Source organism: Ursus americanus, chromosome 29 (genome assembly GCF_024610735.1).
Source record: "Ursus americanus isolate L20-20 chromosome 29, mUrsAme1.1.p, whole genome shotgun sequence".
In the NCBI taxonomy this organism is placed as follows: Eukaryota; Metazoa; Chordata; class Mammalia; order Carnivora; family Ursidae; genus Ursus; species Ursus americanus.
In genome coordinates this window covers 8549435-8576379 of record NC_142155.1, presented here as the reverse complement: position 1 = coordinate 8576379, position 26945 = coordinate 8549435, and the positions used below count along the sequence as shown (strand labels likewise).

At 37.5% G+C, this 26945-nt stretch overlaps 1 protein-coding gene across 1 annotated transcript in view; it reads right to left on the bottom strand.

The window, feature by feature from the left end:
- CDC50A (cell division cycle 50 P4-ATPase accessory subunit A) overlaps positions 1-26892 on the bottom strand; it is a 34021-nt gene extending 7129 nt beyond the window's left edge. Inside the window, exons 1-4 of the mRNA XM_045803838.2 lie at positions 26531-26892; positions 5803-5910; positions 3589-3696; positions 511-598 (exon numbers count right to left, since the gene is read on the bottom strand). Of these exons, the coding sequence (XP_045659794.2) occupies positions 511-598; positions 3589-3696; positions 5803-5910; positions 26531-26767 (541 nt within the window). The 5' untranslated portion in view covers positions 26768-26892. The remainder of the gene's footprint in view (positions 1-510; positions 599-3588; positions 3697-5802; positions 5911-26530) is intronic.
- Positions 26893-26945: the final 53 nt, after the last annotated feature.

The window sequence follows — 26945 nt, the reverse complement described above, 5'->3', positions numbered from 1 at the left end:
GAAGTATGAAGTCTAGCAGAATGTCTCTGCTTCTTCTTCCCAGAGAGAAATTCATTCTTAAAATATAAGAATTCTCAAAAACATGTCACAAAACATTATAACATCCCATTAAATAACTAACTGATATATTTATTTTAAAGTTGCTCAGGGCACCTGGGTGGCTCAGCCAGTGGAGCATCCGACTCCTGGTTTTAGCTCAGGTCATGATCTCCTGGTTTCGGCTCAGGTCATGATCTCATGGGTCATGAGATGGAGCCTGGAGTCGAGCTCCATGCCAGCGGGTAGTCTGCTTGTATATTCTCTCCCTCTGCCCCTCCCCCAACTTGCATATGTGCAAGTGCTCCCGAGCGCTCTCTCAAATAAATGAATCTTTAAAAAAAAAAAAAAGTTGCTCAATTTCTCAATTTCAATCATGTTTACTAGACTATCAAATCAATATCAATAAATTACACACATTTTCCTATTTATATATGTTTATAATCTGTATCTTTGTTTATATCTGTATCATACCGTTAAACATGCTGTTGGCAATAGCTCCACAAGGAGCAATTGGCTTGTCTTCATTTCTTCGATAAGGCTCACATTCCTTACTGGGATTCTGAGGTTTAGAAGGAAAAGAAGAGAGAAATTATCACACAGGCCTCTGGCGGAACTATGAGCTAGCCATAACTACTGATTAAAAATTCAATCCCTACATGTGTCTCACTTACAATACATACAAAATAAGTCTGTATTGTAAAGACTATAATACCACATTTAAATACTCAAGTTATTTCTCAATGTTACCATGTTACCTTTTTATGTAACCCTTCCTTGCAAATACTTTGTCATACAGGCATATATCAAATTGACTTTTTTAAAATTTTCGTATCAACACAAAAATCATACCACAAAGAGTTTTCTGCTCAAGAAAAATTAAGAAGCAGCCTCTGGTCAATCCAGTTCTGGCATAATAAAAGGAATCTTCAACTGAAAGCAGACTGGAGGCTCTAGTTCCACCTATGTACTATGTACTAATCAAGTCCCTTGATTTAGCTGGGCTTCACTTAGAAAATGAACGTGTTCAACTAGATCATCTCAAATTTTGCAATTCTGGGTTAATCCCATGGTCCCATGTCCAAGGAAGTAAGGAGGGAGGGTGATGTTTTAAATATAAATGAACTCGCAGTAGGGCAAATATATTCTAGCCACTGAATTCTTTAGGAAGTTTTAAAAGAAAGGAAAATATTATTTACTACCTAATGCATCAGAGATCCTGAACTAAGCAATGCTAGATACTTTCCAGTAACTGGTTTAGGAAAGCCACTTATTGAGTACCTAATATACCATGTATCCTGCAAGGTGCTAGACACAGAAAAAATAAATAAAGTCCCTGCTTTTAAGCAGCTCACAGTATAATAGAGGAAAGAGATCCATACACAACCATTATATGAAATAAGAGCCATGATGAAGGTGTCTATATTCATTCAATATGTATTTATTAAAATGCCTTCCATGTGCTAAGCACATGCTCCTTGCCCTCATGAGCATACAGTATAGTTGGGAGAACAGAAGACAAGTAAGTAAATATATAATTACAAATTGCAGTTAAGTGTTACAAAAGTGGTATGCAAGTAATTAATGGGGGAGGGCAAAATAAATTACTTTAGAATCTATGGTAAGGAAAAGTTTGCTCTGGAGGTAGTATCACATAAGTTAAGACCTAAAAAAGAATAGGAGACAAGCATGTGACAAGCAGGCAGAAGAGGGTTTTAAGCAGAGAGAATAATACACACCACTGAGAAGGAACTTGTTATTTCTGAGAAGGTAAAGGGAGAATGTAGTTAGAGTATGGGAACAAGCAGAATGACATATGATGATACCGGAGAATTATGCATGGTTCAGATCATCCTGAGATTTTACTCCAAATGGTAGACCACTGAAAGATTATTTAAGTGGTATTTACATTTTTTAAAAGACTACTATGGCAACTACATAAAAAATGGCCTGAGAGTAAGGCCAGAACAGATGATGTGGATAGAGTTAGGAATGCATGATGTGGGGAGAGTTTGTTAAGCAAGGTGAGAAGTGACTTGGGATAGGGTATGAATGAATTAAATATGTAAAGAAGCTATTTTGTATCCAAGGGCACTATAGAAAATAGGCCTCCAGGTGAGAGCACCTCTAGGGCAAGACTTAACCCAGCATCCTAGGCAAACAAAATGTAAATGCCAAAAGGGCAGATTACTTGGTCCCAGGAATGGTTAGGGAGAAGCACACATGACCCAGGGCAGCCAGGCCAAAGGTACATTAAAGATAAAAGTTGGAAACAATGAAGTAGAGTGGAGTGGTAGGTTGATATCAGATTGTGAAGGACCTTACATACAATGTTTTAAGTAACTTAGACTTCAATCTGTCCATTCTTAAAATCTTTAAAATTTTTGAAAGCTACCTGGTCTTAAAATCGTGCATTTTGGTCTAGCTCAGGGACCAATAAATAACAGACTACAGGCCAAATCCAACCCATCAGCTGTTTTTATAAATAAAATTTTACTGGAACACAGTTACAGTGCACCCATTCATGATAAGTATTGTCTGTGGGTTACTCTCATTCTACAGTGGCAGAGGGGAGTAGCAGTGTCGGAGACCATATGACCTGCAAAACGGAAGATATTTACTGTCTGGCTTTTATAGAACCAAATTAATTAGTTCCTAGTCTAGGCTAAAAACTTTTTGCTTGCAGCCTGTAAGAAAAGAATCAATCTCTGCTTCTTTTGCCCTTAGCAAAGAGAGCACGGTGTATCTAAATAAAAGAATGTAAAACCACCACCATTTTCCAGGTCTCTAAAAACGCCCAATGTATAATCCCAATCAACAAACTCAGAAAGATCTAAGGACTTGGCTGTGTCTCAACATCACCTTCTCTGGATTGGAGTCCTAAAACCCCATATGGTATTGCAAAATATTGCAGACCTAACCAGAATCTTTAAATAGATTTGTTACTTCTTGAGAGCCCAAACATTAGGAACTAGCAATAAAACCAGTAAAGATAACCTAGAGCAGATATATGCTTACCAGGAGCATTCTGGTCACAATACAGTGCTAAATTGCATTCTAAGAGATTCACTGTTCTGAAGGTTTGCTGCACTGGCAGCAATAACATAAAATACTTGGGCACCAACCACTGCTATGAAAAATTGAACAACAGTCGGGAAACTAAGATCCTCTAGCCCAAACCAGGCTGGGCATCCGAAGGGGAATTTGTTCTGGGAGGCCTGGGTGGCTCAGTAAGTTAAGCATCTGCCTTCAGCTCAGGTCATGATCCCGGAGTCCTGAAACAGAGCCCCATGTTGGGCTCCCCGCTCAGCGGGGAGCTTGCTTCTCCCTCTCCCTCTGTAGCTCCCCATTTGTGCCCTCTTGCTCAATCTCTCAAGCTCTGTCAAATAAATAAATAAAATCTTTAAAAAAATAAAAACCCTCACTAAACAAATTATAAATAACAAGTAACACTTTAATTTCATCCTAACATTAAATTTAACATTTCTAACTAAGCTACTACCACATATTCTTATATCTACCACATTTTCATATTCCCATCATTTTACTTACAAGTAAAGCACTAGAATCTCCATTTAGCTGACTATCATCTCGAGATTTCACATAACGACGATGGTTTTGATAGAAATTAGACAGTCCATAATACATAAACACATTGCCCTAAAGAAAGAGAAGGGAAACAATTTTCATATGAAACTATTATGTATAAACTTGTTTCATGCATACATAAAAGCTGTATCATTTGGACTTTACTAGTTCAGAATTTGTGATAACTTAAAACAAGTACTGGAATGAATCCTACCAATCCTTAACAACCTAAAACACGACAAATTGTAAATAAGGTTAAAGAAGGTATGTTACAAAAATTCAAGAATAAACTTTGAAATGTCCTTAAGGACTTCAGAGAAGCACTATTTGTATGAAAAAAACCCTCAAGGTATCTATTAGCCTATTCTACTTTCAACTTCAAATTTTCTCCAATTCAGATTATTCTCCATCCAGAGTCAACTTTTCAAAGGGATAATGGTCAAACTTTCATTTATTGCCTTCTGAACTTGAATTGAGACATGATAAACTTCTCAACAAGATACTACATAATATTACTAATAAATTAATAATTAGTAAAGTAAGATAATGAGTCAATACATAACAATCAAGAAAAATACTTTAATATAGTTGGAGGAGCCAATTTGGAATAACTTGGGAAAGAGGGTGACCTACATACACTACAATTATTTAGAAGGCACCACAAAACCACCCCCCCTTGAATGACTTAAGGTGTTAAGAAGTAGCAAAAATATTGAGCTATTTTCTCCTTTCCGGTTGCTACCTCTATAGTCTATGATCAAAAATAACTCAATAAAAAAACAGTAACATTTCAAGTAGGCTTTATTTGGTTTGTTATTTTCACATACACAATTACTTATTTTAAAATTTGATTTTCAAATGTCAAATTATGCAAACTTTCCCATTCCACATAAAGAAAATGTTTACATAAAAATTATTTTTGGTTATCAAAAATATCACAAAAACAAAGAATATGCTTTAAAAAAGATCATCTCAATTAAGAAGCAGTACAGTAAATTCAACTTATAAATTGAAAAAGAAATCCTTTCATACTGAGACAAAGTAACTCTGAAAAGGCTGTTAGTCCAATTCAAAGTTTGGCCTTGTGAAGGAACACAAGCTCACAAAAGAATGGGGCTTTTCAGAAAGAGAAGTTCTGAAATAGGTGTTTTTGGATGGGGAAGGAAACTAGTGAAGCTTCTAATCATTGCAAGTCTGTTTTATCTCAATTCTGCCTGTTCAGACAAAAGCAGAACTTAATGCATCCATCTTTACAGTTTTCTTCATCACAGTGAAAAAATTTCAATTTTTATGATGTTTCAAATTTATATATTATTTCTGCTGAAACAAAGTAAAATAAATTCCTGTCTTCTCCCAAATTTATTTTCATGTTTTTTTAGGTAGTGTTATTGTCCTTTATTTCAGAGCAAGAGCACCTCCAACCACTAGATGGCAACCACCCACCGGGGACTACGAAAAGTCAAACTGGCCTTTAAGAAAATTTTAAGTGTAGAAAAACTTAAAAAGTTGACAAGCATTATAAAATTTTAAGTGTAGAAAAACTTAAAAAGTTGACAAGCATTACATAAAAAAGTTGCTTCCTGAAGAATAAAACAATTTTTTTAGTTCAATTTTTATGTAAAGGAAAGCACAAACTGGTCTTGTCATGCCTATTCTGAATCTTTACATCCTTTAGCATCTGTTCAATTTCCAGCAACAGGTATGAATGCAAAGGACACAACTACACACACACACACAGAGTAGTGTTCTCACTGCTTATCAAGACATAAAAGATCAATAAGGTTTCACTACGTGTTTCCATATATGATAATTCATATCTAATAGAAAAATAATACAATTAAATAATGAATGACTTAGTAAATTTCCAAAGTAAACTTACTTTAGTATTAAAAGTATTAAAATTATTTGATATAAATATGATACAACATTGATTTGTACAGTAATAAAATTTTCCAGTGAAAAGATAAAATGTTTCAAATTTAGTTTATAAAGTACTAAACTATTTAAATAAACACATGTATTTAATTACCAGACAGCATAATGCAATAGTTGAACAAAACAATCTTCCTCAAAAGGATATGGACTTCTCTACAAAAATGAAATAAGTAGTAAAAAAAATTTTAATAAAATTTCAACATTTTTAAAAGCAGGGCTTTTCTAACACATTGGAATACAGACCTCAAATGACTGTTCCAGTGTGAAGTTAATGGTACAAAAACAAGGTGTCGCATTCGGAGACAAACATTTATTGCAGGGACTGGAAGGGTCTGTTCCGGTATAATCAATCTGTAAGAGAAAAATGTAAGCAAGCGCTTCCTTGGAGAAAGTGGATACACTGTGAAATAACTTGCTATTAGAAGAAAAAATGAGTCCAATAAAGCAATGTATAGCCCAGAAAAAAAAGCTTTTAAGGTAATCTATTTTGACAACGTAAGGTAATAAAAACTGAAAAGGGTCCTATGTTATTCTACTAGCCCATCTTTCCAAGTAAATTCCTCTCTCCTTTTTACCAGGAGAAATATATTTATGCATAAAATCAGATATAAAATTCTAACTGCATGATGTATAAAGATTTAAATAGCTATATAAAAGTCTAAACAATTAAAATACCAAGTTGATACAGAGATCAGTAAATCAGTTATTGCTCTTAAATTTCTAATCTTTAATACTTTTCAGTCACCTCAGCTTTCCATGGTACATTTTCAAATTAAAAAAAAAAACAAAAACCCACAACAACTAGTAGGTATCTCAAGAGCTACCATTTTCTTAAAAACTGGGTGTTGTAAAATAGAGAATTTGTCTTGTCTTTGTCCTGGCTTCCTGGCAGGGAGCTTCTAAAACCCTTGGAATCTCCTCAATGACAAGAGAGTATTTGTTTTTGATAAGCCCTTTGATTCACACCCTAGAGTTTCTGCTAGAGACTGCTGAGCATGGGGGTTGGTCCCTAGAAAGACTATATGTGATTAGGGACTTTGGCCCTGCCCAAACTCTGGGGAGAGGGGAAAGGCGGGAAATTTAGTTCAATCATATGGGCCAATGTTTAATCAATCATGCCTGTGTCATGAAATCTCCAAAAAAACCTCTGGAAACAGAAGCACAGGGGTGCTTCCTGGTTGGTTAACCCATTGATGCGCCAAGAGAGTGATGTGCCCTGATTCTATGGGGAGAGGGCACGAGATTCTTCTATATTCAGGACCCTCCCAGACCTCAACTTACGTGTCATCTTCATTTAGCTAGTCCTAATTTATGTTGTTTACAATAAAACTGTAATCCTCAATTTAGCACTTCCCTAAGTCATTCTAGCAAATTATTGAAACTGAGAAGGATCACAAGAACCCCAGATTCATAGCCAATTGGTCAGAAGTGCAGATGGCCTGGAGACCTCTAAACTTGCAACTGGCATCTGAAGGACAGTCCTCTGTGTGTGTGGGGGGGGGGAGGGCGGGGGTCTTAGGAAGCCCCTGGATTTGTAGCTAGTTGACCAGAAGTGTGGGTAGCCTGGGCACCTAACTTGCAGCCAGTGTCTAAAGTGGCAGCAATCTCACTGGGAACCGTGCCCTTACAGCGCTGGAGTCTGATGCTATTTCAGGGTGGTCAGCATCAGAATGGAATTGCAGTACACCAGCTGGTATCAGAAGATCTGGCCTGATAGCTAATATGAGCCTTTTTTTCCATTATAAGAATTAAAAAAAAAAAAATTCTGATTGCAGGTTTTGTGTGAACCTAAGTTTTCAGCCCATTTGAGTAAATTACAAGGAGTAGGAATGCTGGATTGTATGGTAAGAGCATGCTTAGTTTTATAAGAGGCTGCCAAACTATCTGTACTATTTTGCATCCCCACCAGCTGTGAATGAGTTTCTGTTGCTCCACATCCTCACCAGCATGTGCTGCTGTCTGGTTTTTGGATTTTCATCATTCTAACAGGGGTACAGTGGTATCTTGTTTTAATTTACAATTCTCTAATGATATATGTTAAGCATCTTTCATATACTACTTGCTAGATGTATATAAGGAACCAAATGTATCCTACCAAAATTCAGTGCTGAAGCACTAATTTTCAATGTGATTATATTTGGAGGTGAGGCCATCGGAAGGTAATTAGGTTTAGATGAGGTCATGAATGTAGGGCCCCCATGATGGGATCAGTGTCCTTATGAGCAGAGACCAGAGCTCGCTCTCTCTCACCCTGTCCTGGGAGAACAAAATGAGAAGGCAGCATCTGCAAGTGAGGAAGAGGGTCCTCACCAGGAACTGAATCTACCAGCAGCTTGATCTTAGACTACCCAGACTCCAAAACCATGAGAAATAAATGTCTGTTATTTAAGCCACCCAGTCTGTGTTTTCTGTTCTGTTTTTGGTTTGGGGTTTTGTTTTGTTTTGTAGCAGCCCAAGCTAAAACAGAGTTTGGTACTAAGAAGTGGGGTGTTGCTGCAACAAATACCTACAAAGATATAAGTGGCTTTGGAACTGTTTAAGGGGTAGAGGCTGGAAGAGATTGGAGATGGATGCTAAAAATATAGACATTAAGGGTAACGGCAGGACCCAAGAGCGAGCCTTGGGGCAAGACTGTAGGCCCAATGTGTCCTGAAGGCAGAAGAGCATCAAACCAAAGAGGATTAAGCTTGAGCCTTAGGATCTAATGTATTTACCTTGCTAGATTTTGAATTTGAAGACTTGCTTAGAACCTGTCACCCCTTTCCTCCTCTCATTTTCTCCACTTTCAAATGGGAAATGTCTATGCTCTGTATTTTGGAAGCACATAATTTATCTGGTTAAACAGGTGCACAGTTGGAAAGACATTTTGTCTCAGGATGAACATACCTCAAGTGCCACCCATATCTGATTTAACTGATATTTAGATAAGACTTTAGAGTTGATGCTGGAATGAGTTGAGACCTTGGGGGACTGTTGGGATGAAATCAAAGTATATTTTGCATGCAAGAAGGACATGGATTTGAGGAGCAAAAGGGGGAATGAATGGACTGAACGTGTCCCCCAAAAATTTATATACTGCAGCCCTAACCCCCAATATGATAGCATTTGGAGGTGGGCCTTTGGGAGGTAATTAGGTTTAGATGAGGTCATAACGGTGGGGCCCCTATGACAGGATTGGTGTCCTTAATAAAAAGAGGAAGAGACCAGAACTCTCTTTCTGTCATGGTAAGGACATAGCAAGAAGGCAACCTCCTGCAAGCTAGGATGAGGGTTCTCACCCTGAAATCAATCTACCAGCACCATGATCTTGGACTTTACTGCTTCAATGACTGTGAGAAATGACTATATGTTGTTTAAGCCACCTGTCTATGATGTTTTGTTGTAAGAGCCCAAACTAAGATATTGTGTATCTTCTTGGGTCACATATCTCTTCAAATCTTTTGCCCAATTTTTAATTGGGTTTTTCATTTTCTTATTGCTGAGTATTAAGAGTTCCTTGAATATTTTGAATAATAGTCCTTTAATAATCCTTTATCCTTGGATAATAGTCCTTTGAAAAATGTTTTTTCCTACTCTGTGGCTTGTGTTCTCACTCTTTTGATAAAATAAGAATTTTATGGTAAGCAGCCTTTATTTACCTTAATAAAGTTAAAAAAAATTAGCCATTTAATCTTTATTTCTAAAACTGAACATTTAAACTTTATATATGTTCAGTTTTTCTTTATAATTGAAAAAAAGATTAAAATCAGTATATAGAAAATAGAGTCAGCAACTAATTGCAATATCTGATTGCTTTTTTAAAAAGATTTATTTATTTCAGAGAGAGAATGCGCAAGCACGCGCAAGTGGGGAGAGGGGCAGAGGTCAGGGAGACAAGCAGACTCCCCACTAAGCACATGCTGGACACAGGGCTCGATCATAGGACCCTGAGATCATGACCTGAGTCGAATTCAAGAGTCCGACACTTAACTCACTGAGCCACTCAGACACCCCAACATCTGACTGCTTGTCAAAAACTACAAAACTGTTTAATAAATCTTGATTTTGTCAAATTCTGATATTGAAATGTTCTCCATCAAAGCTCATTTGTTTACTAATAAAACTTTGTTTAGAGAAAATTTTTATTCACCCCAAATATCTAGAAGTTAGGCATACAACTAAAACAAGCTGAAAACACAGGTCTCCTAAATGAAGACAGGCAAAGCATATGTAATTTATACTATGCCCAAACCTCTCAAATCACTCTTTCAAATTAGTTTCAAGAGCGAAAGAAAGATCATTAATTGTGATTAAGCAAGAATATATATTATTTATTTGAACAAAAATAATTAATATGATGGAATGTGAAATCTAAGAAATTATACTACAGTATATTAAAACTGATCATTTTATTGGAACCAAGAATAAGGGGGAATAGCTGTAACATTTTCATTACAATCTTTTGATTATAATTTTCAAAATGTATAAAAAATTGGCATGTCTTTTGATTTCAGGAAAATCTGAAAGTATTTTTTTTAAATCACTAGCATTAACATATTAAGCCTTACTACATGCAAGGCATAATACATGGTACAAAAGAGATACAAGAGCAATCACACCTAAACTTCAATATTGTTTACACATTCCCTTCTATTACACACATACTGTATTTTTTATCTGATCCTCACCAAAATCCTATATTGTTATTTCCATCAAACACAGAAAGAACACATTCAGAAACCTGCCCGAAGTCACTCAAATAGCAATAGCCTGCACTAGGCTAAAACCAAATATTTCTGACCCCAAGCCCAAGTTTCTTCTACTGAACTGTTTTTTCCGAAGAAGCATCAGTCCCCTTCACCCTGTAGAAGACTAAAATATATCACATGAATACAAAGAGAACTACTACAAATGCTAAGTGTCAAACTGAATGGTAAAGAGGACCGTAAGCACAAGGTGAACCGATAATTTCTTACTGAGAAGAGGAGGATTTGAATTAAGCCATTACAAAAAGGAAAGAAAAAAGATGTGTACAAGTGAAAGGGGGGCATTAGAGAAGCAAGAAGGAAGAGGGCACAGCTATATTTCACGACAATGAGCATAAACACTTTGGATTTATGGACAGTTTTCATGTTGGAAGGAAATAAGGCTAAGGAAGGTAAACTGGAGCCATAATGATACTCTGTGTTTTACTGGCTACTGTTTATTGAATGCACGCTAAGTGCCAGACATAATAAGCACTTAATACACATCGTCTCATTAAAAAGTACAATAGTCCCGCAAAGTTTGTTTTTGTTTTCCTTATCTTAACCTAGAAAACTGCTATTTAGGAAAGTTCAGTAATTTTCTCAAGATTACCCTCTTAGTAATTATGAGCAAGAATTCGAACCCAGCTCTGCTTTTCTCCAAAATCTATGATCCTTTCACACTGGTAGGAAAGAAGGTAGGTACAGATTGTGTGAGAGAAGTAACAAGTACAATAAGGCAGCAGGGTATCCTACAGTACCGATAATATAAAGTATTTAAAATGTTTATTTTTTTATTAACAGGTAATACATCACTGTAGAAAAATTCCGCTTGAAAATGCTCACCAGATAAACAGAGTGAAGGGAAGAAATAAACATCCATATTTAAATTATTTACAGGGGCAGCTGGGTGGCTTAGTCGGTTACGCGTCTGCCTTCAGCTCAGGTCGTGATCCCGGGATCCTGGGATTAAGCCCCACATGGGGCTCCCCGCTCAGTGGGGAGTCTGTTTCACCCTCTCCCTCTGCCCTCCCCTGCTCATGCACTTGCTCTTTCTCTCTCTCTCAAATAAATAAAATCTTAAAAAAAAAGAGAGAGAAAAAGAAAATTTAAAAAATAATAATTTACAGCCTCTCAAAAGCAATTGAATTTTTTTAAGATTCAGTCACTATTTTAATCTTTTTTGAAGATTAGTTTTAAAAAAAATCAAAAGCTTAATTCTAAACTTATAGCTACAGAACAAATGTAATTCTTTATATTCTAATCAAATTCTATGGATCATAAGAAATCTGTTGTATGTTTCCATAAATTAGAGAATCTGAGTGGGAACAATAAACAAGGATTTTATCTTTTTTTTTAAAGATTTTATTTATTTATTTGATAGAAAAAGCACAAACAGGGGTAGGGACAGAGGGAGAGGGACAAGTGGATTCCCCACTGAGCGGGAACCAAGAGACTATACAGGGCTCATCCCACAACCCTGGGATCACGACCTGAGCTGAAGTCAGGGGCTCAACCAACTGAGCCACCCAGGCACCCCAAGGATTTTACTTCTAATTCAATCAGTGAGTTTCAATCTCACATTTGGAAATGATAAATTAATGAATTAGGTAGCAAATAATGTAAATTATCGTTAAAGAAAGGACAGCAATAGCAAAACTAACTATTATTTTCCAAATGTCTTCTCCATGCCAGAACTGCTCTTAACCTTTTACAGACAGGAAATTGAAAATTCAGAGGTTAAATAATTCCCCCAAACCAAAAGGCTGGTATGTGACTACACTTGTTTCCTGGGGCTACTGTAACAAACTGCCACAAACTGGGCGTCTTACAACAAAATGAAATTTATTCTCTCACAAGTCTGGGCACTAGAAGTCTGAATTCAAGGAGTCAGCAGGAAAGAGGGATTCCTGCCTTGCCTCCTCCTAGCTTCTGGTAGTGGCCATCAATTCTTGGTATTCTTTGGCTTGCAGCTGCAATCACCCCACCTCTGCCTCTATTGCTACATGATTCTCCCTATGTCTCTGTCTTCACATCACCTTCCCTCTGTGCATGTCTATCTCTCCTTATAAGGACATCAGTCATATTGGATAGGAGCCCACCAAAATGACTTCATCTTAACCTGATTACATCTTACTCTTTTTCCAAATAAAGTCACATTCATAGGTACTAGGAGTAGGATTTCAACACATCGTTTTGGGGGGACACAATTCAATTCAGAATCATATCTGTCCAACTCCAAAGACACTGTTCTGTCCATTAGACTGCACTGCTGCTTCCAATGATCTTGAATGGCATGCACCATATGATCATTTAGAAATGTGGAAGTCAATTTAAAAGCCATTATATTTTGGGGTTCCTGCGTGGCTCAGTCAGCTAAGCATCCAACTCTTGATTTCAGGTCATGTCATGATCTCAGGGTCCTGAGATCAAGCCCTGCTTCCTGATAAGCGCTCAGCGGGGAGTCCACTTGTCCCTTTCTCTCTGCTCCTCCCTTCCTCTCAAAAAATTAATAACATCTTTTAAATAAAGCCATTATATTTAAAAATAAAATTGGTGTCAATTGTGAATGTTCTGATGTTTTAAACGGTACCATATCTTCATATTTTTCAACTAAAAGAGATTAAAAACAACTTTATTGGGGTGCCTGGGTAGCTCAGTCAGTTAAGCATCTGTCTTCAGCTCAGGTCATGATCCCGGGGTTCTGGGATCCAGCCCTGAATCGGGCTCCCTGCTCAGCCAGGAGCCTACTTCTCCCTCTCCCTCTGCCTGCTGCTCTGCCTATTTGTGCTCTCTCCTCTCTGTGTCAAATAAATAAAATCTTTTAAAAAAATTTGTTATGATAAGTAGATATTGCCAGGGTCAAAGGTAGGCAGCCCCAAGATGGGCCACTTTGGCATGAACCTTATTTTCAGTTAAAAGTAATCAAAACCCAGCAGACTAAGGAAATGCTCTTCACCTCCCCCTCAATTGCCTGCTTATACCAGGAAGAGAGCTACTAACAGAGATTCCTCTTAACCTAAGAAACTTACCTACAAAACAGGGCAACCTTTGTTTTCTAAATACCTCCTTTTACCTTCCTGCTAACGGCCTTTTTCTCCCTTGTATCCTCATACCCCTACTCCTCTTCTCAGCTCATATATTGGCATAATGTTGCCCGTCTGGGATTTCCAGGTCTGTGTGGGTTTTCCGTACATACATTACCAGATTTGATTTTCTCCTGTTAATCTGCCTCATGTCAATTTGATTCTTAATTCACCTAGAAAGACCTTGAAAGGGTAGCATCAATTCTTCCTCCCGGACAATATCATCCCAAGACTATCTTAATTTTTAGTGTTTGAAATATAATTTTATAATACAAATTTTCACACAAAGTTTTATATATGGCATTTAACCCATTTCTACAAACAACAAAAAATAAATTTCAACATAAAGTTTTAGTTTATCCCTTAAAAGTCTTACTAGGGTTACCAAATTATAAAAACTGCCTAGGATGGAACTGATGAAAAGGGCTTTGCTAATTATGTTCCAACCTATATAACAGGGCAGATTAAAGGAACAGATAATTAATGAGTAAAGCAGAGCTTTCTACTTTGAGGAAATACATGGTCATTTCTATATAAAATATTGTTTTTGTATTGTCCAACTGATGTTCAAATATTAGTGGCTTTTACCTTGGTCTCCAGGGCTACTTCCTGACGATAACTTCACGCTACCTCGTATCATGTGGCATCCATTATACTGCCTCTCTAAATCGTCACTGGTCTCATCTCCACCCTCAGTTCCCTTTTTTATATTTCTAGATGTATTCACTTGCTTGACTTTCTTCCATCCTACTTGAAACTCTCACCATCTCTACTTAAAATCTATGGTGAGCTTTTCAAAATTAAGCATACTGTATGTATACAATTTTTTAAATCCTTTTTGGTTGTGCTTCCCTAAAAACTTGACTTTAAAAAAATCAATAATGATAATTCATTAAATCCCTTAATTTCACACCCAACGGTTGTTTTTTGATACCCTGTAAACGGTACTGAAAGAGGACTTACTTCAACTACCTCCAATTTGGCTTCAGTCTGTACTTTCTAATTGATTAAGTTCTTTCCAGTTTATCGCTTCCATCAAGCAAAAGACCCTACAGGCAAAGCATCCCCATGATTGGGAACCAAAATTACCCTCTCAGCAATAAGGACTCCCCTGAGCCAGCAAGACCAGCATGACTGACCCCCAAGACAATGACTCACCTGACCTTTATTGCCCACCTGCCTGTACCCACTGCCATTTGTCCCACATTTTTCTTATATAAACCTAGAAGTATTTTTGACACTTTGGAGATAGCCTTTGGGAAACTAGTCTACACCCTCCCATGTTGGCCACACTGAAATAGATTCTTTTCTTGTTTCACCACCACTCCTCTTTCTGTCTTTGGATCTTGTCAGCGATGACTAACCGAACCTGATCTATTTGGGACCCCCAGAGCCAGGTGCTCTTGCACCCCTGTGCCCTGGCTACAACATCACCACCGTACCAAGCATCCAAGTTCAAATCTCGACATCAACTTTGGCATTAGCCCCCAAGTTTTGCTAATTCTTCCTCAGCAATATACTTAGTATCCCTGAATTTTGACTCTCATTGCTTCCACTACAGATCAAACTTCGAGACCTCATGCTAATATTTTTAAAGGGAGGGGGGAAAGTACATTATATCTTCTAAAAAACGAGGTTAAAATTTTTTTTTCAAAACTAAACATAATTGTATATAATGTGAGACCTGAGAACTTAGAACAACAGCCAACTTAGTGTACTGATGAACAATGCTATTAGATGCTGTAATATCATATAATCATTCTTAAATAATTTCAATTAATTTTAGAAATTAAACTACAAATCCATGTAACTGTTGGTCTATGGTTTCCAATTTTTCAGAACTAATATGTATATAACAGCACTTCCTTTTAAAATAAACCTCAAAAAGTCTGTGTTTGTGTATCGGAGCAGGGGGTGTATTTTATGCCATTTTTAAAACCCTGCACCTCCCCTCCTTTGCTGCAACATTTGCCAATCAACCTGTTTGCAAAATTTTCAGCACTCTCTACATGACTGTTCAAAAGGCAAATTTGTTTTGCCTTTAGACATGGGTAGATATCATATTAATATAAGTTTCATCTTGTACGCTGTAACACTTTCCTTGGCTAATTTCAGTAACTCCTTCAGACACATAATACCATTCAGATGATCAAAAAACTCTCAATAAACTGTTTTAAAATTTCTTGATTGTACTCATTCAGTTTAATCGATTAATTTGTTCATTAAAGCATCTTAGCCCCTATTAGATGCCAACCATTGTGCTATAGGATGGGAATACATAATGTAAAAATACATTATTCATACTACAAAAGAATTTACAGACTAATGAAATAGAAAGTCATGTTAATAATTACAGGATATAATTTGATGTTATGAAAGGCCATAAGCTAATACCTGTGGAACCTGACAAGCATTTATATGAGGTGGGGAAAGGGAGGAATCAGGGAACATTTTCCATAGTGTTGACAGGAATGAAATTTGAAACAAATGGCGGAATAAGAAAAGGAAGGACATTTCGGGTAGACCTGGCAGCATGCCACATTCCAGAAACTACAGTAGTTTGCTATGGCTAGAGCAAAGGGGAGGGGAGTGGTAGGAGGTGAGGCTAAAGAAGCAGAAAAGTAGCCTATCTTGAAGAAAATTACATTCCACGTTAAGGGGTCTGAACATAAGCCTGAATAGGAGAAGGAGTCGTAGGAGAAATTTTAAGCAAGAAAACGAAATATTCAGACTAGCTAAAAAAAAAAAAAAAAAAAAAAATCACCCTGTCAGTAATGAAAGAAAATACCAGACTAGAAGCAAAGAAAATAGAATGTTACCGCAATAATCCAGGTGGGAAATATCGAGAACCCAAACTAAGAAAAGGGCAGTGGAAATGGGGAAAAGACAGATTCAAAATATAAAAAGTAGAATCTATAGAACTTAGTGCCTAGAGATGGGATGATGATAAGTAAGCTTAGCTTGACTTCCAGGATTTCTGGTGTGAAAAACCATGTGGATGGTGATGGCACTCACTGTAGGACAGGTTCATCACCGCTTTTCGTGTTGTGAAATGTGTCATGTAACTCAAAGGTCAGCTCTCAGTCCTCCCGTTATGTGAACTATCAGCAGGAGCACTAGGAGTTATTGTTCACACGCTTTTCCTTCAAACTGGTTTCCAGGACACCACGTTTATCTTGTTTTTCTCCTACCTCACTGGCTGCTCCTTTCCAATCCCCGTTGCTGTTCCTCCTCATCTCCCCAACGTCCACAAACACTGGAGTGACTCTGGGCTGTCTAGATGCTCTCACTTTCCTTTGACCTGTAACTACTCTCTTGACTTCATTCCATCTATGTCTTTATAAATCATCTATGCTGATTAACCCTCAAAATTTGTAACCCAAGTCTCAACCTTCCCCCTAGATTCATATATTCAATTGCCTACTCATGATTTCCAACTTGGATGTCTAAAAAGGCATCTCATCCTAACAAGTCAAAAACAGAACTTTTTTTTTCAGCTTCTCACCCCCCAAAACCCCTACTACCGTACCAAAACTATTTCTGCAGTCTTCCCCCAACTCGATAAATTATAACTCCATCCTTCCAATGCCGGTCAAACTATCTTAAAGTTATCTTTGATTCTACAATTTCTCTCACCCCCCACGTTCACTACCTGAGAAAATTCTATTAGCTCTACTTTCATAATATATTCTTTTTTTAATAAAAATTTATTAATCCAACATTTGCCTGTTTTAATAATTCAATATGTAGTAAGTAAACAAATGAATAAATTTTATACGTGATATCTACATCATAATATATTCTAAATCTGCTTTTTACTGCAACTATTCTGCTGTGGCCACCCTCACCTCCTGCTTGAGTTACTGCAGTAGACCCTTATGTGGTTTCCCTGTGTGGGGGCAGAGGGCAAGCTGCTCCAAGGTGGGTCATTGTGGTATAAAGATCATTTAAGTTAAAAAGCAGACTCAGGAAAAGGTTTTACCTTCCCCACAACTGCCTAAAAATAATTTACAGGACCTGCTCCAGGAGAGAGGTATCACCATGGATAACTACATTCTACTATGAACTAGATATGGTAGACAGGGAAGAACCTAGCAAAGCCTGCTTGATCAGTCTGCTACGTGCCATTGTTTCTGAGTGGCCCGGCAAACATTTATTTACCAAGCAACTACTCATATTCCTGTGAACTACAGTCTTTCCCTTTGAAATTCCAGACCCCCTACCCTTCTACTTAGTTCAATATATATACACACACACACACACACACACACACACACACACACACACCTCATTTTGCCTGTTTTGGGAATTTCCATGTCTATGTGGATTCCCCATATGTACACTATTAAATTTAATCTTCTCCTGTTAATCTGTCTCATGTCATTTTGATTCTTAGTCCAGCTAGAGGGACTCTGAAGAAGACAGGACATTCTCGCTTTCCCATACCTGCTTCTAGTTTTATCCCCCAGGTACTATTCTCCGTATCATGGCCAGAGTGACTCTTTTAACCATAAGTAAGATCGTGTCACCTATCTGTGTGAAACTTTTCAGTGGCTCCCAAAATCCTTATAGTGGCCGCCCATGTGCTGTGCAGCCCACTACTTTACCACTGTAACCTCATCTTCTGTTCTTTTCCACTTTTCACTCTACTCCAGCCACACTGGCCTCTGCTGTTCCTCAAACATCCTACTAAACACACTCTTCAGGACTTTAGCTCTTACTCGTTCTTCTACGTGGAACATCCTTCCCTCAGTGATCAGTATGGCTCATTCCCTGACTTCTTTTAGATATTTACTCAAATACCACTTCTTCCCTGACTATTCTATTTAAAACTGTCAGCCATTCTTCAACCCATCCTTTTCCCTTTCCTTCATTTTTCTTCATAGCACTTTTTACTACCCAACATACTTCGGATACAGTGAATTAAGAAGTTAATGAAAGATGAGAATGTACATTATCAACAAGTGTGGACCCTTCTTCTCTAACAGACTGTGTGGAAAAAGAATACAGACCAGCACCTACAAGAATCAAAACAAGAGGTAAGAATGCTAGGATCTGAATTCTAGCAATGTGACTAAGCAACGACTTAATCTCAGACTCAACATATCCTTTCAAAGGAAAAAAAAAAAAAAAGAATAACAACATTACCATTGTGTGACTATATCAAATGACATATGTATGTAAAATTCTTAGCACGGTAAACACTCAAAGGTAAGTCATTCATATTTTTATTACTAAACATAATTAAGATAGGACTTTTCATTTTTTAAGAGGTAAAACTGGAACAAACTTATATGCTGAACAGAGAAGGAAAAAAGAGAAGCTGAAGAAAATAAGAGGAAAGTGATGATATTTAAAATTCCTTCTATTAACCTATTTTTTTTAAAAAACTTATCAGCAAAGTGATACACCTAGATTTGCTTTTCACATACAAAACACATAATGCCTTTTACTATGAAATCAAATTCAACTCAATATTATAATCAGGGGCGCCTGGGTGGCACAGCGGTTGGGCGTCTGCCTTCGGCTCAGGGCGTGATCCCGGCGTTATGGGATCGAGCCCCACATCAGGCTCCTCTGCTGGGAGCCTGCTTCTTCCTCTCCCACTCCCCCTGCTTGTGTTCCCTCTCTCGCTGGCTGTCTCTGTCAAATAAATAAATGAAATCTTTAAAAAAAAATATTATAATCAATATAAAAATGCAATCTATTTTTCAGTGTCTAACTACTAGACTTACATCGAGATGATTTAGCTCCCATCCACTCCATATATTACCACCAGACAAATCTTTCTATATATAGCCTTATTTTGCAGAGACTCCTAACATCTTCCAACCTCAACTTCTGTGCTACCTTTCTTCCACAGCTTAAAACTCAGTTATTAACTATACAGAACAAACTGATGATTACGGGGGGGAGGGGGGGATAGGCGGGGGGATGGGTGAAATAGAGGATGGAGATTAAGGAGTACACTTACCATGGTGAGCACTGAATAATGTACAGAACTGTTGAATCACTGTATTGTACGCCTGAAACTAATGTAACACTGTACGTTAACTACACTGAAATTAAAATAAACACTTTAATTAAAAAAAAAATTTACCAGCTGAGAATCTTGTTATCAAAATAAAGGCCACATTTCTAGCCTCCCTTACAGCTAGTGCGGCCTTGTTACTAAGTGGAGGCAGTATGTGGCAGCTTCCTCCAACCTTCTTTAAAAGGCCTATCCCTTTGTTTTTTATCTCTTCTTTCACACTGCTGCCTGGAAAAGGATGTGACAACAGAGCTCTATCCACCACTCTGGACTGTTAGCATCAGATTCAATCCCTAAGAATGGCAGAGCCGTAAACTAGACAGAGTGAGGACCCCATGAAACGGTACCTCCACCCTAGCCAGAGACTGTGTTTCTAAGGGATTTTTACATGAGAAGGAAATCTTAATTCCTCAGTGTTGAACCCAATCCTAACAGATACACATTGTATGAATCACCATCATTTTCCTAGTTTAATATACTCATTATCAAATACTCTAAGTCTATCCACAATCTGGCACTGGCTTATTTGCCCTTACTCCTATTTTCTCTACACACCTTTTGATTTTCTGTCACTACACCTTTGCGCATATTAATCTCCTTTCTTGGAATGCATCCAACCTCCCATTTAGAAGTGTTATTTATCCTTCCAGTCCCAGCTTAAAGCCCACTTCCACCACAGAGCCTCTCATGGTTATTAAAGACAGATGTGATCTTATCCTCCTTTGAACTATTAAGGTACGTTCTGCTTGTGCCACTCAACTAGCAAGGCTTAGTCTTCCTTTTAGATGTATGATCTCATATCCCCAAAAGATTCTAGGGTTCTTAAGGACTCTCTGCTTGGGCAAAAAAAAAATTTTTTAGAGAGGCCCTGTCCACATTTTTCTAACGTTCACTATGTCCAGAACAGCACTTTACATAATGTGCTCGATGTCACTTAAAACTCTTGATAAATTTTAACTCAGTCTATGAGTTTTTACCACCCAAACCCACTAAATCCTTTATCAGCTAAAATTCAAGGGTAGCCTGACCTAATGTCCAGATTGTAATAAAATCTATTGGATATAAACAACACAAAGTTTGTGAATATGGGAGTGCAAATAACTCTTCCAGATACTAATTTCATTTCCTTTGGATATATACCCAGTAGTGGGACTGTGGGATCATACAGTAGTTCCTTTTTCAATTTTTTGAGGATCTTCCACAATGGTTGTACCGATTTACATTCCACTAGGGTTCCCTTTTCTTGACACCCTCACCAGCACTTGTTTTGTTAAGAGTGGACCTTAAGCACTCTCACCAAAGTGTTCACACCAAAAAAAATCTTTTTAAAAAGGTAACTGTGGCAGGTGATGGATGTGTTAATCAGCTTGATTATGGCGAATTTCACAATGTATACATACATATATCAAACCACCATACACTGAACACCTTAAAATATACAATTTTTATTTATCAATTATATACCTCAGTAAAGGTAGGGGGGGAAAGTTCATATTAAAGACAACAGTCTATAACTTACCCCAGAAAGAAAGAGGCCACCAGGGAAGAGGAAGTACAGTTCCCTTATTTTTAAAAATTAATGCTTATAAAATGTCAAACGCATACAAGGCACAGTAGAGAATACAATGATAAACTGTAGACCTGCCCACAAAGGACTGAAGTAAAACAGAACAACAGATGTAGATGACTAGATTAGTTTAAGAGTTATCATATTTCTCAGCTTTGTTTTGCTACCATTGTACTCGTTCCTCTAAATAAAACTGACACTTCTTCTTAGTAATTCTAAAAATACATCCTATTCCTCAGAAACAAACTGAATTTAATGTGCTCAGAAAGGAGGAATTTGAAGGACATGCAGTTTTTACACTGTATAAGAAGGACTGGAAAACTTCCATTTTTGAATGTAAATCTGTCTTAAAGGAAATCAATAGAAGACCTAAACAGGTCACCCAACAAAATGCTGAGTAATAAGGTAAATCATTTTAAGTATTAATTAGATTAAGTTTTAAAAGTGGCATTTTAAGTACACCTTTGAACTAATAATTCCACACTAAAGAATTTATCCTTTCTCCAAAATAAAAATTTCAAAAGCAATTTTTTAAAGGTTGCTTAACTTTATCAGACTGTAACAAAGAAATGAAGAATGGTATCAAACTGAGCCAAAATTAATGTAAGTTTAGCTAAGGCATTTTTTATCTACTAAATGTATACAAAGGAGGTTGAACACAAGCAATTATCAGGGATCATTATATCTACCTTGAAAGATTATTGAGAATTAGAAAGTATAAGTTAAACACTGCTATTTTTGTAATACATGATACATTTGCCAGTATGTTCCTTTAAAACTCTAAATCAAGGGCAGGAAATTCTTTTTTGTAAAGAGCCAGAAAGTAAACACTCTAGGCAAACCAAGAAGCAAGGTCGAGGATATTATATAGGTTCTTTATATAACAAGAGAATACAACTTTGCACAAATTTTTATTGATGAAATTCAAAATATCTTAACAACTTGCATACAATTTTCTGATAACACAGGTCTACTAATAAGAATGAAATTATTTTGGGAGGGATAACATTTCACATAATTGGGGTCCAAAGTTAGCGTTCTCTATCATCAAACCAATTACAAATGTTCATCTATAGAACCAGCCTCAGTTCCTGAGCTTGACAAAATGGTCTGGGCCAGCCATATTTACTTTGCTATGCCTCGCTCTAATACTAAAGTTGCTTGAGAAACAAATTAAAACACACCACAACCTCTTAATTTCCAAGAGTCTGCTTCTAAGACACTGCAATTCATTTGAATATTAAAATTTTAAATTTCTTAACATACAGTGCCTTATCTTTAACAATCATTTCTACACAGCAATTTATTCTTCCTTGACTCTTAGCTGTAGACTAAGAATAAACAAGGAATACTACTAAATGCAGAAGAGAAATCTAATCCTCTTAAAAAATCTTATTATGTAAGAATCCAAGTTATAAAGGAATCTAATTAGGGAATTAGGGAAACAGAAAATAACCAGGATTAAGTAACTGAGGGCAGTAAATGACAGAGTAAGATAAAAGCAGAGAAGAGTTGGGATTTCTCTATCAAACATGTTGCGGGGCGGGGGGGGGGGGGTTCGATGCCACTAAAATTTAATGAAAATGTCTCTTGAACACTTATGGCAATATTAATTTGAATTAAATATTTAGTTTTTAAATTTACTCTGAGTATTACTTTGGAAAATGTACTCATCTGATTCCAACCATTAATTTAAAACTACATAACTTCACACTGATGCCTTTGCAAAAGAATACCTCACTACCTTTTTCAAGTTAGCTCTATTCAAGTAATAGTTCAGCCTGACCAACAAGGGCCCTAGACTAGAAAATCATTATTTTTGCCATAAAAGGATGTACCTGACTCCTACAACTGCCAAATTAAAGGAAATTCCTTGCTACTAATAATAAATGAAGATATTAAACCACAGTGTTGACATATTAAATATTTAAAATATTCTCTTACAAATTATAAAATTAACAACTTTAGTTTTCTAATGACCTCACTGAACTAGATGGTGGAAAATCTAAAAACCAACTAAACAAGATACACAAACCTAACAGAATGGGGCTGGGGAGATAATACTGCCAAATATAAGCATTAACATTTAAAAATATCTTTTTTATACCTTTTTCAAGAGAGTCCAATGAGCTTTACAAGAATAATTTAATATAACATTTCTGGGAGAAGGGTAAAGACCCACTGATTTTTGTGTCTAAAAAATCGGATTTCTGCATCTTAGCACTTTAAGCTCTATTACAAAAGCATTCTTATTTGACAAGTCTCCTCTTGCCTAGTAATCCGATGTACTATAGCAATGAAAGTTCTTGAAGTTTTCGAAATTAAGGAAATAGGCTAAAGTGTGAGCAACAGTGTAGAAGTTGGCAAGAACTTCTCATTACCCATTTACTTTTAATAACCCTCAACATATGTTTTTTTAGATTTTTTATTTATTCATTTGAGAGAGAGAGCATGCCAGCAAGAGCTCAAGCAGGGGGCAGGGTCAAAAGGAGAGGGAGAATCAGACTGCCTGCTGAGCAGGGAGCCCAGACATGCAGGGCTGGATCCCAGGACACCAGGATCATTACCTGAGCTGAAGTCAGTCACTTAACTGACTGAGCCACCCAGGCGCCCCAACCCTCAACATATTTTAACCTAAACTAGTGGCTAACATAGGGTGGAGAGCTGGCAGAAACAAGCATGTATATTTTGGGGATGTTCTCTAGGTTTAATATTCCACCCTAAACCAGAACCAATTTTCTACATATTTAACAGACCAATTTTTTTTTTAATTTATTTATTTGAGAGAGAGAAAATGAGAGAGAGAGAGAGAGAGAGAGAGAGAGCATGAGAGCGGGGAGGGTTGGAGGGAGAAGCAGACGCCCTGCTGAACAGGGAGCCTGATATGGACTTCATCCTGGGACTCCAGGATCAGAACCTGAGCTGAAGGCAGTTGCTTAACCAACTGAGCCACCCAGGCGTGCCTCTAACAGCCAAATTTTTAAAAATTGTGATTCTATTTACACAACTGTATTGTCAGTGTGTCAATTCCTGATTAGGGGCGCCTGGGTGGCTCAGTCGTTAAGCATCTGCCTTTGGCTCAGGTCATGATCCCAACGTTCTGGGATCGAGCCCCACATTGGGCTCCCTGCTCAGCAGGAAGCCTGCTTCTCCCTCTCCCACTCCCCATGCTTGTGTTCCCTCTCTCGCTGCCTCTCTCTCTGTCAAACAAATAAATAAAAATTAAAAAAAAAAAATTCCTGATCATTCCTTTCATTTCCTCTGGTTCTAAAGGTGATCCAATCCGAATACACAGCATTTTTTTAAACCCCATTAAAGCCGGAAGTCATAGATTATTTTAGATTTGAACAGCATATCAGAGATCATCTAGACTGAATTTTTTGATTCTTCAAGAAAAAGAAACTAAGACTCAAAAACATACCTAGGATCACAAACTAGGGAGTAACAGAGCTGAGACCTCAACTCTACTGCCTGGACTCTTCAATGCTGTTTTAACCAGACCAAGGTGCAGAAGACTCCTCAGACACCTCGAAATCAGAATTACATACATGAGAACTAGTCACGAAATTTCCATTTCAACAACTACTTAGTGTGAAGAAACAAATTTATTTCAGAACCCAAAAGTTTTAAAGAAAGTACATTTTTATTTTCATAGTATCGTAAATATTAACGGAGTTCTGATAGTTCAGTAAATTCCCATAGCGTAAAATTCCAAAGTATTGCTACTTTCATCTTAATATCTTAAGTTTAAGTAAAATGATCAAATTTCTAATGTTAAATTATTTTCTTCTACTTAACTACTCACAATGCAGTTAGGGTTCCTGTGTAGTGTAAAAGATGAAGGCTGGGAATCAAGACATCTAGGTTTCTATCTCAATTTTATACAATACTCTGCTAGCTTAGCAACAAATATCAACCTCTCTTGATTTCATTTCTCGTCTCCTGATAGTGATTATCATATCGACAGTAACTATTTATTGTAAAAACTTAGTGCCAGGAATATTATCTATATTGTTTCTAACTCTCACATTTTATAAGACAGGCATTATTCACCTACTTTACAGGTGAAGAAACTTAGGCATGGAGAGAGAAAGTTTTCCAAGAGTAGTAGCTGAGCTGGAATTTAACACCAGTTTTGCCTAACATCAACCTAGAATCTATAAGTCCTTGCATTACACTATTTTGCTCATATCTTAATTGATCCTAGTGTGGTTAAGTGAATAAGTACCATATTTGCAGGACTATTAGGGAGATAAAATGATAAAACAAATAAAAATACATGCTGAGGAAACATACTGTGGCCCTTTCTCCAGTTATTAAACAAAAAAATGAATTTTTAGTAAAAGATTTAAAAACTATGCTATTGATACTATTCTTATTACTATTAACTTAAAAGTGAGCATTGTACAATTAAAGGATATATTGATTTTGCTTTTAGAAGTAACACTGTAGATTATACTGTAAAATAGGTATCTTCATGCCTATTCCAGTAGTTGAAATAATATTACTCTGAAAGTCCCATTAAATCACAAATTTAAAGTATTTAATAAAATTAGAAAAAATGGCATAACCTGACACAATAGAAGAAATCAAGGGAACGTGATACCAGTTCCTACCCTAACAAACAGATAAAAATACCCTCTGATGTACAAGAAAAGAGAATGAGCAGATTTTAATACTGGAAATCACTACAAAGTATTTATATTCTAGTATCAACCTACCTTCACCACTACAAATAGATGAAGATACTATGACTGTTGCTCTGACAGTCAAGATGCTTCTCTAGGTTTGTCATGTCTTATATCAGGAAAATAATCAGTAGATAGTGTACAACCAATTCTGTGTGTAGTCCTTGACTCTTTTTTAAAAATTTAAATTCTAGAACGGGGGTTAAAAAAAAAACCTAGGGCGAATATAGGGCACGATTATTAAACGCAGCCTAAAAGCAAAACTAGAATTGAAGATGTGGTTATCTTTTACCTATATCATGCCTTACAACTAAAAGCATTTATTGGCCCAAAATGAAAGGTACTATGCACTTCGGTTATATGTCCTAATATATGTGACCTGGTAACACAACTTCTTTACATAAAAATCAGCAATACCTCTGTGACCCTAGCTCTTTTCCCTAAAAATGGCCAACGCGTTAAACTCTGTAATCCCCACACAAGTAATGACACTCTGACCAAGTCAATTCTCCCGGAGTTACGTCTATACAGAACAACTTTTTTTCCCCACTGTTTTTTAACCTCCGTTGGAGGCAAAAATCCCGAGAGAACCACACGAACCGCACATTGAAGGGGCGTTCTTCACCTGACCCACCCCCTGCATTAAACATTCATTCTGTCTGAAACCCTGTAAATCGCAAGAGGAAGCTCGGACAAAACTGCAAAATTCCGGAAACACACAGAAAGAAAAAGGAGAAACAGAGGAAGAGAGGGAAGACGCGGGGGAGGGCAGAGCCAGCCTGTCAACCTCCAGGGAGCTGAGGCTGGAGTGGAGCAGACGGGGAGGACCCGGTTCCGGGGCAACGCCAACTCCCACCGCCACTCCCTCCCCTCACCTCGATCTCGCGGATGTTGTTGGAGGTGACGAAGATACCGATGCCAATGGGGATGAAGATGAGGCCGATGATAAAGAAGGTAGGTAGCACCGTGCCAGCCGTAAGGATGGGCTGCCAAGCCGGCAACCGTTGCTGTTTGAAGGCCGTGTTATCCGGTCTCCTGTTCTTAGCGGTGCCCCCGGGAGGACAGGGGGGTCCACCATCCACTTCATCCTTCGCGTTATAGTTCATCGCCATCGACCCCCACGGCGCGGCTCGGCGACGCGCAGGTGGACCACCCAGGGGACCCGCCTGCTGACCCTGACAGAAGACGCGCAAGCGCCGCTGCCGCCGCCACCTCCGCTGTAAAGGCGGAAGAGGCGGGACACCCTTCCGCAGACGGCCGCCGACCGGAAGCGGGAGTGGGCTGGGGACG